Genomic DNA, 14,164 nt, shown 5'->3' with positions numbered 1-14,164 from the left:
TCAAACCGAAGACCAGAGAGGTGAGGACAGGCATCGTGGGACACCTCCCGGAGGCCAGTCGCAGCACTGTAATTGACCAGGAGGTCTACACTGGCACTGCGGCGCTGTAGCCCCGGCGCAGAAAGCTCTACGCCTCTTGTCAGGGTGGTTTTTTTACAGCGCTGCAACTGCACAGTTTCTGCGCACCCAGTGGCGTGGCCGTGCGTGCACCTCGGGAATTACAGCGCAGAAAGCTGCTTTACTCCGCAGAAACTTGCCAGTCTAGACAAGGCCTTCTAAAAGGTTGCCCCGGAAGTCTGTGGGGGAACAGGGAAATGAACTGAGCTCTTCCAAGCCACAGGCCTAGCAGCCTAGGCACTAAAGTTTGAGTTATAGTTATTACTTCATATGGGAAGCATGCTGAAGGTAGCATTTAAGAAGAATGTCTTCATAACATCTACAAAAGGGTTGAGGAATGCCTGTTATGCATGTCCATTGGCTGCTGTACTCAGTGACATGTAAAATTTAGAAATATGTATTTTCATAATACCCAAGGGTTTAGTCTTCTGCAAGGACTCATTAACAACTGTTAATGGAAACACTAGAAATATTAACTAGTAGAGGGGTCAAAAGTGTTGCTTTCTGATGAATGCTCTAGGAGCATGGCTTGGACAGATTTATTGATGCTAGAAGTCTTTTCACTAAGCCACTGATGCGTTTCTAGCCTGGGTAGCGGATGGTCAATGGATCAAAAATTGTGGGTGTCACCTAATTTATTAATATCATTTCAAATAATTGTGTCTGTTCAGCAACACCTCTCAAAATCACATTTTTAAGTTGTCTGTTTTTACTAACTTTGGGCTATTGTGCCTTCTCTTGGATGTGGAAACGGGAGTTGTTTATGACCTTAGTACTAGCATGGGACTCAAGGGCTTCTCATACTTTGTTGAATGGGAGAATTACAGTGTAGGTACAAATAAAAACTTTCGAGTTAGTTACACAAGTGTAAACTCAGAGTAACTCCATTAGCTTCAGAAGAATTACTCCGGATTTACACCTGCGTTTTGTAACTGGAAACAGAATGTGGTTTTAACATCATAACCCATACAAATCCTAACAACAACAGAAATTATTTCATTAAAAGAGGCAACAGCCATGCTTTAATATATACAACACTAGTTTCTACTGTAGTTGTTCAAGATAATAATCATATGAGAATTCAAGTGGGGAAGGATGGTATTAGGAATGCTGTGATTTCAAGGGAAGGTATTTTTGCAGGCTATTTATTTTTGTGGTCTGGTATTTTTGTAGTGCAGGGATATAAACAAAAGCTTTATACAGCCTTAATTCCAGCCTTAAAAATGGTATTTGTTTGTAGCTCAGCTCATTCATGGAATATAGAAAAATGGGATTAGAAATGGAAAAGACCTACAGTGTTTAGTTATCTGTCCACATTTGCCTGCCAGTGCAGAATTGTGGCTCGCAGACTGTTTTCTAACACTTTGTCCAGCCTAGCTTTACAAGTCCCAAATGCTATGGTTTTCACCACTTCCCTTGGGAGACTATTTCATAGTTTAATAGATCTCACTGCAAGGAAGTTTCCCCCTCTATTCCTTAGCCAATAAAAATGTTACTGGTTCTTCATTTCAGCAATCCTTTTCTGGTATAGGCAGAATGTAATATAGCAAGCCTCAAACCTAGGGTTACCATACATCTGTATTTTCCCGGACACGTCTGGCTTTTTGGTTCTTAAATTGCCGTCCTGGAGGAATTTTTAAATATCTAAAAATGTCTGGGATTTTGCCATTATTATTTTTCCCCAAAGAAGAGTTGATCATTCGAGAAAGAAAGTGAATTTTGATCACTTGAGAGAGTGCCCACATTTTCCCCCTAGCTCCCAGCGCTTGCGCCGCAAAACAGCTGTTTCGCAAGGTAGGGAGGGAGTGGGGAGGAGGAGGAGGAACATGGCACGCTATGGGGAGGAGGTGGGGCTGGGATTTGGGGAAGGGGCCCAATGGGGCAGGGAGGGGGTGGAGTTGGGGGCACGAGCACCACCTTCCCTTTTTTGAATGTTCAAATATGGTAACCCTACTCAAACTTGAGACAAATAGAATTATGAATCCATGACAAGAGCATTGCTGCCATTGCTATTCAACATTCAAATGTTAGATCCTACGGCAGTTCTTAGAGGGAAGCCATAACTATAAGAAGGAAAAAAAGGGGGAGGGAGAAGAGGAGAGCAACATCATACAAGATGGGCTCAAATCAAACTAGGAGATCCAAACACCCTGAAAACCTTAGTAACATTCAGGCCTACCTCCAGGCTTTACACTGTAAACCCAGATCTAGTTTCATGTACCCCATTCCTCAGTACCTTGTCCACAAAGTTGGGTTCAATAACATTCTGTTTTTCGTTTTCATCAGCTCCTTCAATAGTGACAAAGAAAATGTTGATTCCAGATTCTCTCGCCAGTCTGGAGGCCTCCTCCACCTTATCGGTGGGCCATCCATCCACCAGCACTATGGCCACATTGGGTGCTCCACCTCGGTTTCCATTGGTATCCAAAAAGAAGTTTTTGTTAACAAATGAAAGTGCTTTCCCTGTAAGAGAAGTGAATAGGAGGCGGATGTATCCTGTTTACAGTAACCAGTCTCTTTAGACATGGCAACACTGAACTCCGAGATAGTGTTACTCACTGACCTAGAGGTCAAATTCCAGTCCTAGAGCACTGGGAAGGGGTACATTAGCAAAGACAGAGTAGAGGCAACTTGACATGGCTACACAAACATGAAGGGGAGCCACCTGCAATGGTCCAAGTATATGTTCCACCCTGGTTCTAACAGAGGGGTGAACTTCACCCTTTCTCTGCTCCTCCTTATTAGCGCTGATGAGCAAAGAGAGCACCAGGCTCAGATGTGCCAGGTGAGCTGCTGATGAGGTTGAAGGAGAAGAGTGACACCCCACAACTCTAAACTTTCCTGAAAACCAAACCAAGGCAGGAGGGGTGGGAAATAGAATTTAAAAAATATAATTAAAAAAAATATCTTTTACATAAGGTGGGCTCAAAATCTCACCAACTAATGCACATAAGTTATTAAAAGGTCTTTGCTAGCTCCTTTCTCCCCAAATCAGTCCAATGGAGGGGGCAGAGAAGTTCTAATACCCTTGCTAATCTGATGGCAATATATGCATCAGAGGGTGCCCGAAGCATGCTCCTGAGCATGAGGTCATCAGCTGACAAGGCTGGTTCCATGGTGCTACAAGGAGCTTATTTGCCCACTAGATCTAGGATCCTACATCCCCGGTCTTCCTCGGGCTAGGAGCTGCAGATATGCTACCCCATGCCACATACCAACATTGGAACGTCCTCCTTTCTGTGGAATTTTCTCAATGGCATTTTTCACATCCCGGGAGTTTGCATGAGTTTTGAGGTTAAATTCTGTAGAAGGGTCATCACTAACATGTAAATAAGACAAAAAGAAAAGCAGCCATCAGTTTTTGTTTCACATATAGCATGGTTCCATTTATAATCACTTTAGTAATGCTCCATGGGGAAGGAAGAGGAAGACTCATCTCGTAAGGCAGTTCATTACATAATAACAGAGGAGACCCTTAAAAGGAAGTCTCTACTGTTTCCTATGTAAACATATAGGTATGCCTGTAAAACACAAATGATAAAGTAACAGGCATTCGTGAAGACATACCAATGGAATCTTAAACATTTCTACGGCAGTGGGCATCTCTGAATTCATTTAGCAGAGCCGTGGTTTTCGACCTGTGGTCCACGGACTATGTCTAATGGGTCCTCACCTCCATTCAAAAGTTTTTAGGGGTCAGCAAATGGAAGAAGGTTGAAAACCACTGTAGTAGAGGCTACTAGCTTGCATGTGGTAATGGTGTAACAGAGAGTCTTCGTTATATGAATTATAGGGCTTCGCTCGTTTGAAAGCTATTTTTAGATAACTTTACAACACATATTTTAAAAAAAAAAAGCTTGGTGTGTAATTTTGTTTCACCTTTTAGCACTCTGCTGCTATTGGTGTTATAAATTGAACTTCAATGCCTATTTTGTACTAGTCTCATTAGTTTACAAGGCTACTTCCTGCTTCAGAGAACCCCCTCATTTATTTCAGTGGTTTTTATCACTTTGTTATTAGTTAGCAGGAAAAAGAATAAAGACATTTAAGGCTAGAAGGGACCATTATGATCATCTAGTCTGACCTCCAGCATCTTGTTTACTTTTGTCTATGTTCAGTCTTTGAAAATAACAAAGTAGATTTTTCCCATAGACCTTTTTATTCAGTCTCATAATATCCCAAATGTTATTCCCCAAGTTTCCTAAGTTGAATTTTAGATAGTTTCTCTCATTTAGAAGAGATGTGGTGTTAAAAATAAAAAGCGATCACTCCAAAAAGAGTTGGGAACAGTGCAGTAGGGACCCTGTACAGCCTGAGGCAGAGCCAGACATTACGGGGAGACACTCTTACCCATACTGAACAATGCCCATGAGAGGACCAGCTATGCCAACATCAAGAGCTTGAGCCACATCACTGAGGAATTGTTTTTGGATCTGAAAACGGCGTTTACCGATGCTCCAGCTCCCGTCAATCAAGAAGGACAAATCAACTTTGCAGTCTGAGACAGGAAATAATAATGAGAGAATAAATGTGAAGGGTGTTGTTGTTGTTTCTTAGATTTGATTTTCCTCTGATGAGAAATCAAGGCATCAAAGTTATATCTGACAACCTATCCCACTATGTGACTGCAGCAGAAAATTCTCATTCCTATTCATTTTCAAAGGATCATTATATCATCTAGTCTGACCTCTTCTATAACGTGGGCAAGAGAATTTCACTCAGTTATGTCTGTATTGGACCCAATAACTATAACAGTCATGGTATACAACCTTGATCATTAATCCTACTCACCAGATACAGGGAAATCCATTCAATCTGCTAAGACCCCGAAATTCTGACTCCAGCCATACCTAGTAGGTCTCTCTCCCTTTGCTGCTGGGCCCATTTTCTGAGTGATTCCCTCCTCCCTCCATTAGATCTGCTGCCAAGCCAGTACAGCCCCAATTCCAGGAGCCAGACCCGCTCAGTCAGTTACCCCAGATGAAGGGAGTGCTCCTGTTATCAGTGCCCACTTGCCTAGGTCTCATTCCAGGCACAGCAAATACAGGGCATAGTTAGCAAGCTTCCCCCTGGCAGGATCCAAATTCTGTGTCTGATGGCATATTGCAAAGCCATGGCCCTTGGACTGTAGAATTCACATGACCCTCCATGTGATATTTTAACCAGCCAACAATATCTCACACATGCTTCCCAGCTCAGGTAGACAGGCGCAGGCTAGCTCTTCTTGAGTGAGCAAGCTGAAAACCGCAGTGTAGCCAGAGGTAGCTCGGGCCATGGCTCAGGCTAGCCGCCCAAGTATGTACCATGGGGGTCCAGGAGGGTTTATACTCAGGTGGCTAGTCCAAGCCACTGCCTGAGCTGCTACTCAACAACACTGCTGTTTTAGATGCTAGCTCAAGCAGAGCTTACACGTGTCTGTCTACCCACCCTGGGAAGAAGGCACTGTAGATGTACCCTTTGCTTTGAGTAAGTTAAGAGTCTGTTGCTATTTTTTTCCTAATGTAGAAAAAATTATTATTTACAGCAGATGAGAGACATGGCTAAACAGAAACTTTTAAGGATGTCTAGGTTAGTCTATTGTAAAGGAATATATGTTCCAAAAATGTGTTTTTCCCTAATAGCTAATGTTTGGTTAATTTCTTGACTATATTCTTAAAAGTCCGATTCACATTAACAGCAAAAGATCATTATGACTTAATCATACAATTAATTCTGATTTACATACTTGGGTTTCCCTGGGAAACTGGCTCCAAAGGTTTCGGATTCAATTCTTCCTTTGAACTGATGCCTGGAGAAATAAAAAGAAAAGTTTAGACGCTAAATGTGCAAGAAACTGTTCGGAGTCTGCCCTCACTTATAGGAAGAAGGCAAGGAGTGAACAGATGCATCTTGTTCCACATATGACTAAGAAGACGGGTCTGAAAGAGATTTGTGCTGCCTCTTGTTATTTTGGTCAGGTGACATGTAAAACACTGCATCCCGGGGACACAGGGACATGTTGCTTGCCTCCACTCCTGTTACTGATTAGAAAAGGAAAGGATTGGGATCAGATTATTATAACTGCTTCACATTGACCTTACACTAGGTCAAGGGTTCCCAAACTTGTTCAGGGTAAGGCCCTAGTGGGCCGCGAGACGCTTTGTTTACCTGAGCAACCCAGTGGCTGCGGTTTGCTGGTCCTGGCCAATGGGAGCTGCAGGAAGCAGCATGAGCCAGTCCATCGCTTCCCACAGCTCCCATTGGCCGGAAACTGTGAACCGCGGCCACTGGGAGCTGTGAGCGGCCGTACCTGCAGACTCTCAGGTAAACAAAAGCGTCTCACAGCCTGCCGGGGCTTACCCCCAACAAGCCGTGAACCAAGTTTTGGAACCCCTGCACTAGGTCTTAGTTCTTTTGCTTAATGGAGATGTCCATCTACTCATCCTGAAATCTTCTAATCAGAGGAGAACTATTAAACCAGGGTGCCAGCTATATTCCATGTCTAAAACTGATGAGGAAAAGACTAAAAAGTCAGTAACATATGGCTATTTCCAATTTTTTTTTACACGTTCACTCAAAGGCTAAATTTGCTCCTAAAATCTGACAAACATATATGGCAAAAAGACTGGAGAAAGGGTTATCATTTTGTATCCTATCCTGGTACCTCCAGATGGTTCAGAGCAGTGGCTCATTTAAAAGGTTTACTATCCAGCAGCCAAATCTGGTGGTGCAGACTTTTCTGAGTTCCTCTTCTGAGCACAGTTCTATTTTGTGTTGTTTGCTAGAGGTATTAAGTTTGGCTTTTCTGATAGTAACAACCTCAGTGAAATGAATTAAACAGGTGATCTGTTCATGAAACGAACGCTTCTGGAATCTCTCTCAGAAGGTGGTCCTTACTACAGCTCTCAAATTTGTTGCAAAGATTAATTCAAATTTTTCATTCAAATCTGTATATTTCACTGTCTTCTCTTTGCTGAAAACCACAGCAATCAAAGGAAGATTACTATACTGACTGGATGTTAGAAGGGAAGGGAAATAATGTGAGGAATTGAGAGTTGATTCTCCACTGCCTTGCACCTTCATTTACCCCTGTTTAAAATGAATATAAAGTGGGAGCACCATTCTGCCTTACTAGCAGCTTACATGTCCTTTGCACTGGTGTAAATGACTACATAAGGTTTCAAGGCAGTGGAGAGTCAGGCCCCTCATGTCCTGTTTTCCTATATGGAGATAGGAGCAAGGACAGTGAGCATCCTAACACATTATATCCAGGTAAGTGAAGCAAGTCATTAAGGAGGTCTTTTCTATGAGAGTTAGGTTCTTTTGGGGGAAGAGAGAAAACAAAGTAAGGTCTGATCCAAGCCCCATTGAAGTCAATGGAAAGATTCCCAGGGCCAAAATGTGGAATCTGAAAAGCAGCAGCCTGAATGTCTGTTTATCCCTTCATAAGACAAACTCAAGTAGATGTGGCTTGGGAGAGGTAGCATTGGATCACAGAGAAGAAGCAGCATAAGGATGATTAAAAGAGTTCAACCTGACTTCAGTTCATGATTTTAATGTCTGGCCATTTTTTCCTAAGTTAAAGCAACTCACTTCTGCCTAAGTGTAAGAAGCTATTTCTTCTCACATGAATAGGACAAGATATGGGAAGATCAGCAGGGACAATACTGCAAATAAAGAAAAAAAACCTACCTATGTAGGAGGATAATTGTTTTGTTTCCTTAAGAGACAGTGAACCGGTGATTATACTTGTCTATCACTGAGACAAGTAATAGGAGAACCCCCACAAATCTTCATCAGCAGGCAAATGGAGGAAATACTGCAGACTTCAAAAGGAAACCAGCAAGAGGGTAGCATTAAAAGTGTGTCTTAATTACAGACAAAAGTTTAGAAATTATAAAGTGGCTCCGGGTTCCTCTTTCCCATAAAGCTGCCAGCCACCCACACGTTAATTGGTGTCAGTATGAACGTACGTAAAGAGAGCGGATAACCAAGAATATCAGAGGAAGCTACCTCTGAGCTCTGAAGGGAACTGGCAAGCTTTGAATTCCTGAAGCATCTAAAACTGATGCTTTGAATTCCTGGAGCATCTAAAACTGATGGGGAGAAGACTAAAAAGTCAGTAACACATGGCTATTTCCAATTTTTTTTTACCCTGCAGATACCAATGATCAGATCATCAGGGAAGATAGACCCAAGCCAAGAGGAAGAGGAGAAGCCAACAGTGCTCCCTAGTTACAGACCAATTCCCGGTGCCATGGTATTCTGATAACTAGGGTTACCATACGTCTGTATTTTCCCAGACATGTTGGGCTTTTTTGGTTCTTAAATCGCCATCTGGGAGGAATTTTTAAATATCTAAAAACATCCGGGATTTTGCCATTATTATTTTTCTCCAAAGAAGAGTTGATCATTCAAGAAAGAGAATGAATGTTGATCATTCGAGAAAGAAAGGGAACGTTGATCACTCGAGAGAGTGCCCACTTTTTCCCCCTAGCTCCCAGCGCTTGCGCCACGAAACAGCTGTTTCACGCGGCTGGGAGGGAGGGGGGCAGAGAGGGAATGCGGGGCGCTCAGGGTAGGAGGCGGAGCCAGGGTGGGGATTTGGGGAAGGGGTCAAATGGGGCAGGGAGTGGGTGGAGTTGGGGATTGGAATGAGGGTGGGGAAGGTGCGGGGCGGGGGGTGCGAGCAAATACTCTTCCCCCCCCCCACCCCGTGGAGTGTCCTCTTTTTTGAATGTTCAGCTATGGTAACCCTACTGATAACTAATCTTCACAAAGTACTAGCTCTTAATACACTCCAAGCACTTGCATCCACATAAACATGGACATACCTTTGGGGCAGGAACCATCTTGTCATTCTGTTCTGCACCCAGTGCCTAGCACAATGGGGTCCTGACCCCCTGGCTCGGGCCTTTCCATGCTAGCACATTACAAAGAACTATTGTTAATAGAAATAATCATCATCATTCGTCTTAACTGGGGAAACGTCTCTCAGTTTTAAATCCAACTCCCAGTTAAGAAGGCAGCTTCCAAGATATGAACTAAAATTACCAGTCTGCTGTTGGTTCCACATACGAGCAAGATGGGGGAAAAGGCACGAAGCTCGTTCCCTCTTCCCTTACGATCCTGTGGAGGGGCCTGCCCTAGCATAGTGGGAAGCAGAGCCATTTCCCCTTGCCAGAGCCAGCCGTTATACTAGCCTCCCCAAATGCAGCTGGATGCAGGGTGTGGCTCTGCATAACGGAGCGGGACAGGCACACGGGAGCACACACAGTATTCATTTGATTTGAAGGGTGGCACGGGTGCTGCTACAATATACGTTTCTTGGGAGCTGTAGAAGAGGTTGTGACTGAATTAGTTGGATTCCGCCCTAGGTCCTCTCCTATTGCAACAGGGCCTTTTCTACACTGTTAGAGCAGAAAGTACCAACACAGGGACAGAGGGCAGGAGGCTTGCATCTCCCCTGTTCTGGGGCTTCCAGGAGCTGGCTAAACTCCTCGCACAGGTTAGGACAGCTCTCAGGTGCTATCTTCACTTGCACCCTTGTTGCAATGGTCCCACTACAGGCACACAGGGTACCTTACAAACTTTTTTTGGGGGGTGGGGTGACGCTCTCCTACAGCTGCAGCTCTACCTCCCCCCCTTTTGACGGGACCATCTCTCAGACAAAAATCCTTCCTGAAACATATACCCTCCACCCCTAGCCTGACCTTGCACCAGAAAGGCCTCACCAAAGGAGCCTTGACCTAGAAGACCCTTGTGAAACAAGGAGGGCCATGCCCAGCTTTTTGTTCATGTGCTGTACTGTGACTGGTACTGTCCCTTTCAGTTGGGGCTTCTCTCCAGTGTGTGCTGTTAATATGGTCTCTGACCAGCCCTCCTACGCCAGACTTTAGAATCCATGAACTAGAGGACAGCAAACGGAGGGGAAAATGCTTTTGTTGAATCAGGGAGACACTCAACACACAGTAGACCAAGATAACTTAATAACAGGAACATATTCGTTAACACAAAACCCGTAGTGTGACCTGCTTCCTGCCTTAGCTCAGTCTGACTAACCACAGCTGCAGCAAGCGCACCACCAGCCCAAAGAGGGAGAAATACTGGCAGGCCTTAGAAAGGTCAGGTTCTAAAAGAAACAGCTATCAAAGCGATATACTCCACTAGCACCAATTCTAGTCGGTATAGGAATTCCCTGTAGTTGCTTGGTCCTCTTGCAGAGAGTCCTGGCTGCTGCATTTCTGAGCTGATTTTGCATACCCTTGTGCCATTTTTAAATAGTCAGGAACTGTGAGGGACAATGCAATGTTACAAAAGAGCAAACTGAGCCCTGTGTTATGCTGCCAGTTTTACAGTGTTTTTCCCACCAGTGCTGTTCATAAACCTCTTTATTAAAAAGAGAGATTTCCCATATAAAGCGGCAACTGACAATAAATGCTCTTCCACTTGCTCCTTTTGTTTCTTCCTGGTAAACGGTACTAAATGTCAGGTTTCAGAGTAGCAGCCATGTTAGTCTGTATCCGCAAAAAGAACAGGAGGACTTGTGGCACCTTAGAGACTAACAAATTTATTTGAGCATAAACTTTCGTGAGCTACAAATCACTTCATCGGATGCATTCAGTGGAAAATACAGTGGGGAGATTTATATACATAGAAGAACATGAAACAATGGGTGTCACCATACACACTGTAACCAGAGTGATCACTTAAGGTGAGCTATTACCAGCAGGAGAGCAGGGGGGTGGGTGGGAAGAAAACCTTTTGTAGTGATAATCAAAGTGGGCCATTTCCAGCAGTTGACAAGAACGTCTGAGGAACAGTGGGGGTGGAGGGGGGGAAATAAACACAGGGAAATAGTTTTACTTTGTATAGTGACCCATCCACTCCCAGTCTCTATTCAAGCCTAAGTTAATTGTATCCAGTTTGCAAATTAATTCCAATTCAGCAGTCTCTCATTGGAGTCTGTTTTTGAAGTTTTTTTTTTGAAATATTGCCACTTTTCGGTCTGTAATCGAGTGACCAGAGAGATTGAAGTGTTCTCCAACTGGTTTTTGAATGTTATAATTCTTGACGTCTGATTTGTGTCCATTTATTCTTTTACGTAGAGACTGTCCAGTCTGACCAATGTACATGGCAGAGGGGCATTGCTGGCACATGATGGCATATATCACATTGGTAGATGTGCAGGTGAACGAGCCTCTGATAGTGTGGCTGATGTGATTAGGCCCTGTGATGGTGTCCCCTGAATAGATATGTGGACACAGTTGGCAACGGGCTTTGTTGCAAGGATAGGTTCCTGGGCTAGTGGTTTTGGTGTGTGGTTGCTTCAGGTTGGGGGGCTGTCTGTAAGCAAGGACTGGCCTGTCTCCCAAGATCTGTGAGAGTGATGGGTCATCCTTCAGGATAGGTTGTAAATCCTTGATGATGCGTTGGAGAGGTTTTAGTTGGGGGCTGAAGGTGATGGCTAGTGGCGTTCTGTTATTTTCTTTGTTGGGCCTGTCCTGTAGTAGGTGACTTCTGGGTACTCTTCTGGCTCTGTCAATCTGTTTCTTCACTTCTGCAGGTGGGTATTGTAGTTGTAAGAATGCTTGATAGAGATCTCGTAGGTGTTTGTCTCTGTCTGAGGGGTTGGAGCAAATGCGGTTGTATCGTAGAGCTTGGCTGTAGACAATGGATCATGTGGTGTGGTCTGGATGAAAGCTGGAGGCATGTAGGTAGGAATAGCGGTCAGCAGGTTTCCGGTAAAGGGCGGTGTTTATGTGATCATCGCTTATTAGCACTGTAGTGTCCAGACAGTGGATCTCTTGTGTGGACTGGTCCAGGCTGAGGTTGATGGTGGGACGGAAATTGTTGAAATCATGGTGGAATTCCTCAAGGGCTTCTTTTCCATGGGTCCAAATGATGAAGATGTCATCAGTGTAGCGCAAGTAGAGTAGGGGCATTAGGAGATGAGAGCTGAGGAAGCGTTGTTCTTAGTCAGCCATAAAAATGTTGGCACACTGTGGGGCCATGCAGGTACCCATAGTAGTGCTGCTGATTCTTGTCAACTGCTGGAAATGGCCCACCTTGATTATCACTACAAAAGGTTCCCTCCCCCCCCACTCTCCTGCTGGTAATAGCTCACCTTAAGTGATCACTCTGGTTACAGTGTGTATGGTGACACCCATTGTTTCATGTTCTCTATGTATATAAATCTCCCCACTGTATTTTCCACTGAATGCATCCGATGAAGTGAGCTGTAGCTCACGAAAGCTTATGCTCAAATAAATTTGTTAGTCTCTAAGGTGCCACAAGTCCTCCTTTTCTTTTTAGTACTAAATGTATATCTCCCAACTGTTAGCTCACTAGTCTCATGACACACAGCGGACTTTGCAGCCATAACCATCTTTGCACAAGAATTTTAAAATAAAATTGGCCAAAACCATTCACAAACTCAGACTGTTGTTCCTGTTTCATTGTTGTCACTCTCTCAGTGGAAATCAGTGACAAAGAGTATGTGTAACTTGTTTTATTGACACCAGGGATGGTACAGGGATAGTCAAACAGCAATAGGCAATCCCTTCTTTCAGGAATCTTGGCCCAACACTAATGCCTCATCCCTAGAAACAAATAAGTTTCAAGAATTGACTCTAATCAGAGACCAAGGCAAAGAGCAAACTCTGCTGCTGGCATAAATTTGCTCTGTCCAGAAGCTTGCATAACCAACAACAACACAGCAAGTCTCCCAAGACTGAACATTTGCTCCCACACTAACAAAAAACTACTTGGAAGATCATGTTTAACAGCACAATCTGGTGACTCTACCATAACAATCACGAATAGATTTAAGTCCAAAATATCTAATATGGGAGGACGGGAAGGACCTCCATACTTACAGAAGGAGGGCCAAAACCTACTCACTGGTCTAAAAGGGAATATGGGACAAAAAGTCTGATGGGAACAAAGAAACTGCTTCCAAAAAGAAATACCCACTCTCCTCCAGGTAGGGTTGCCAGTTTTGGTTGGATGTATTCCTGGAGCTTTGATCACATGACATAAAAGATTAACCTCTAACTCCTAGAGATCCCAGGACAATCCTGGAGGGCTGGCAACTCTACATACAGGAAACACCAAAGGGTGCAAGGAACCTGATCCTCCTCTAGGCAAAGGATCAGTTTGAGAGCCCCTGGTGGCATCTCTTCTTACTACTTTCCCCCTTGACCAGCCTGATCTTGAGTCACCTGTGGGAAAGAGAGGAGCAGGTATCAGGGAACTGATGCCAAGGTAAGGAAAAGGAATGAGCCATTCAAGCAGGGACTATTGGTGGCTGACTGGTAGCAAATCTGATCCTCAGCCTCAAGCAGTGACATGTTCCCTGTGCCTTTGGTTAGGTCTCTGTGTGTCTGCATCTTTCTTTGGAATTGGCCCTCAGGCCTAGTCTACCCCATGTGCCTCTGGTTTTCCATCAGTATGCTCCCCTACCAGTTGTAGGGACTGTTTTTGACCCCGCTCCCATAAGCATACAAGGCTTGGTTCCCAGTCTACAGTCAGATTCCATGACTCCCGTAGGGAGCTGGCTCAGGAGTAGGGTCAAGAGGGAGAAGGCTGTAGTTCACTGCTGCAGTGTCCCAGCCTGGAGTACTGTCTGTCAGATCTGCTCAGCTCTGCCCTATCTATCATTATCAGAGCCTCCTCGACCCTGAATCCCAGTGGAAGTGGTGGAAGGGTCCGCAGTGTAGGCTAACAGAATCATGGATGTAAGGACTTCATTCCTTTAAAGCCAGACCCCCAGAAGTCAGTCTGGTGTTTGGCAGTAACAGCACATCATCCTCCCTGTCACAAAGGCAAGCTGCAGAGGAGTGGGCAGGGCAGGCAGACCCTGATCACTTGTTAATTGAAAAGGGCAGACACCAGAGTTTAATAGGGCAGTCACAGGAATGGCTAATTGGCTTTAAAGAAAAACAAATAGAGGCTCGGTCTACACTACAAATTACTCTGGTATAATTTACATCACTCGGGGGTGTGAATAATCCATACCCATGGGTGATGTAAATTACACCGACTGGCGTGAACACCGGTGTGGACA

At 44.3% G+C, this 14,164-nt stretch overlaps 1 protein-coding gene across 1 annotated transcript in view; it reads right to left on the bottom strand.

The window, feature by feature from the left end:
- The window catches only part of VIT (vitrin), a 58,324-nt gene that overhangs the window by 8,049 nt on the left and 36,111 nt on the right, over nt 1–14,164 (bottom strand). Inside the window, exons 13-16 of the mRNA XM_077811886.1 lie at nt 5,843–5,905; nt 4,468–4,615; nt 3,333–3,436; nt 2,354–2,580 (exon numbers count right to left, since the gene is read on the bottom strand). Of these exons, the coding sequence (XP_077668012.1) occupies nt 2,354–2,580; nt 3,333–3,436; nt 4,468–4,615; nt 5,843–5,905 (542 nt within the window). The remainder of the gene's footprint in view (nt 1–2,353; nt 2,581–3,332; nt 3,437–4,467; nt 4,616–5,842; nt 5,906–14,164) is intronic.

Source organism: Eretmochelys imbricata, chromosome 3 (assembly GCF_965152235.1).
Source record: "Eretmochelys imbricata isolate rEreImb1 chromosome 3, rEreImb1.hap1, whole genome shotgun sequence".
Taxonomy (NCBI): domain Eukaryota; kingdom Metazoa; phylum Chordata; order Testudines; family Cheloniidae; genus Eretmochelys; species Eretmochelys imbricata.
This window is presented reverse-complemented; position numbering and strand designations above follow the sequence as displayed.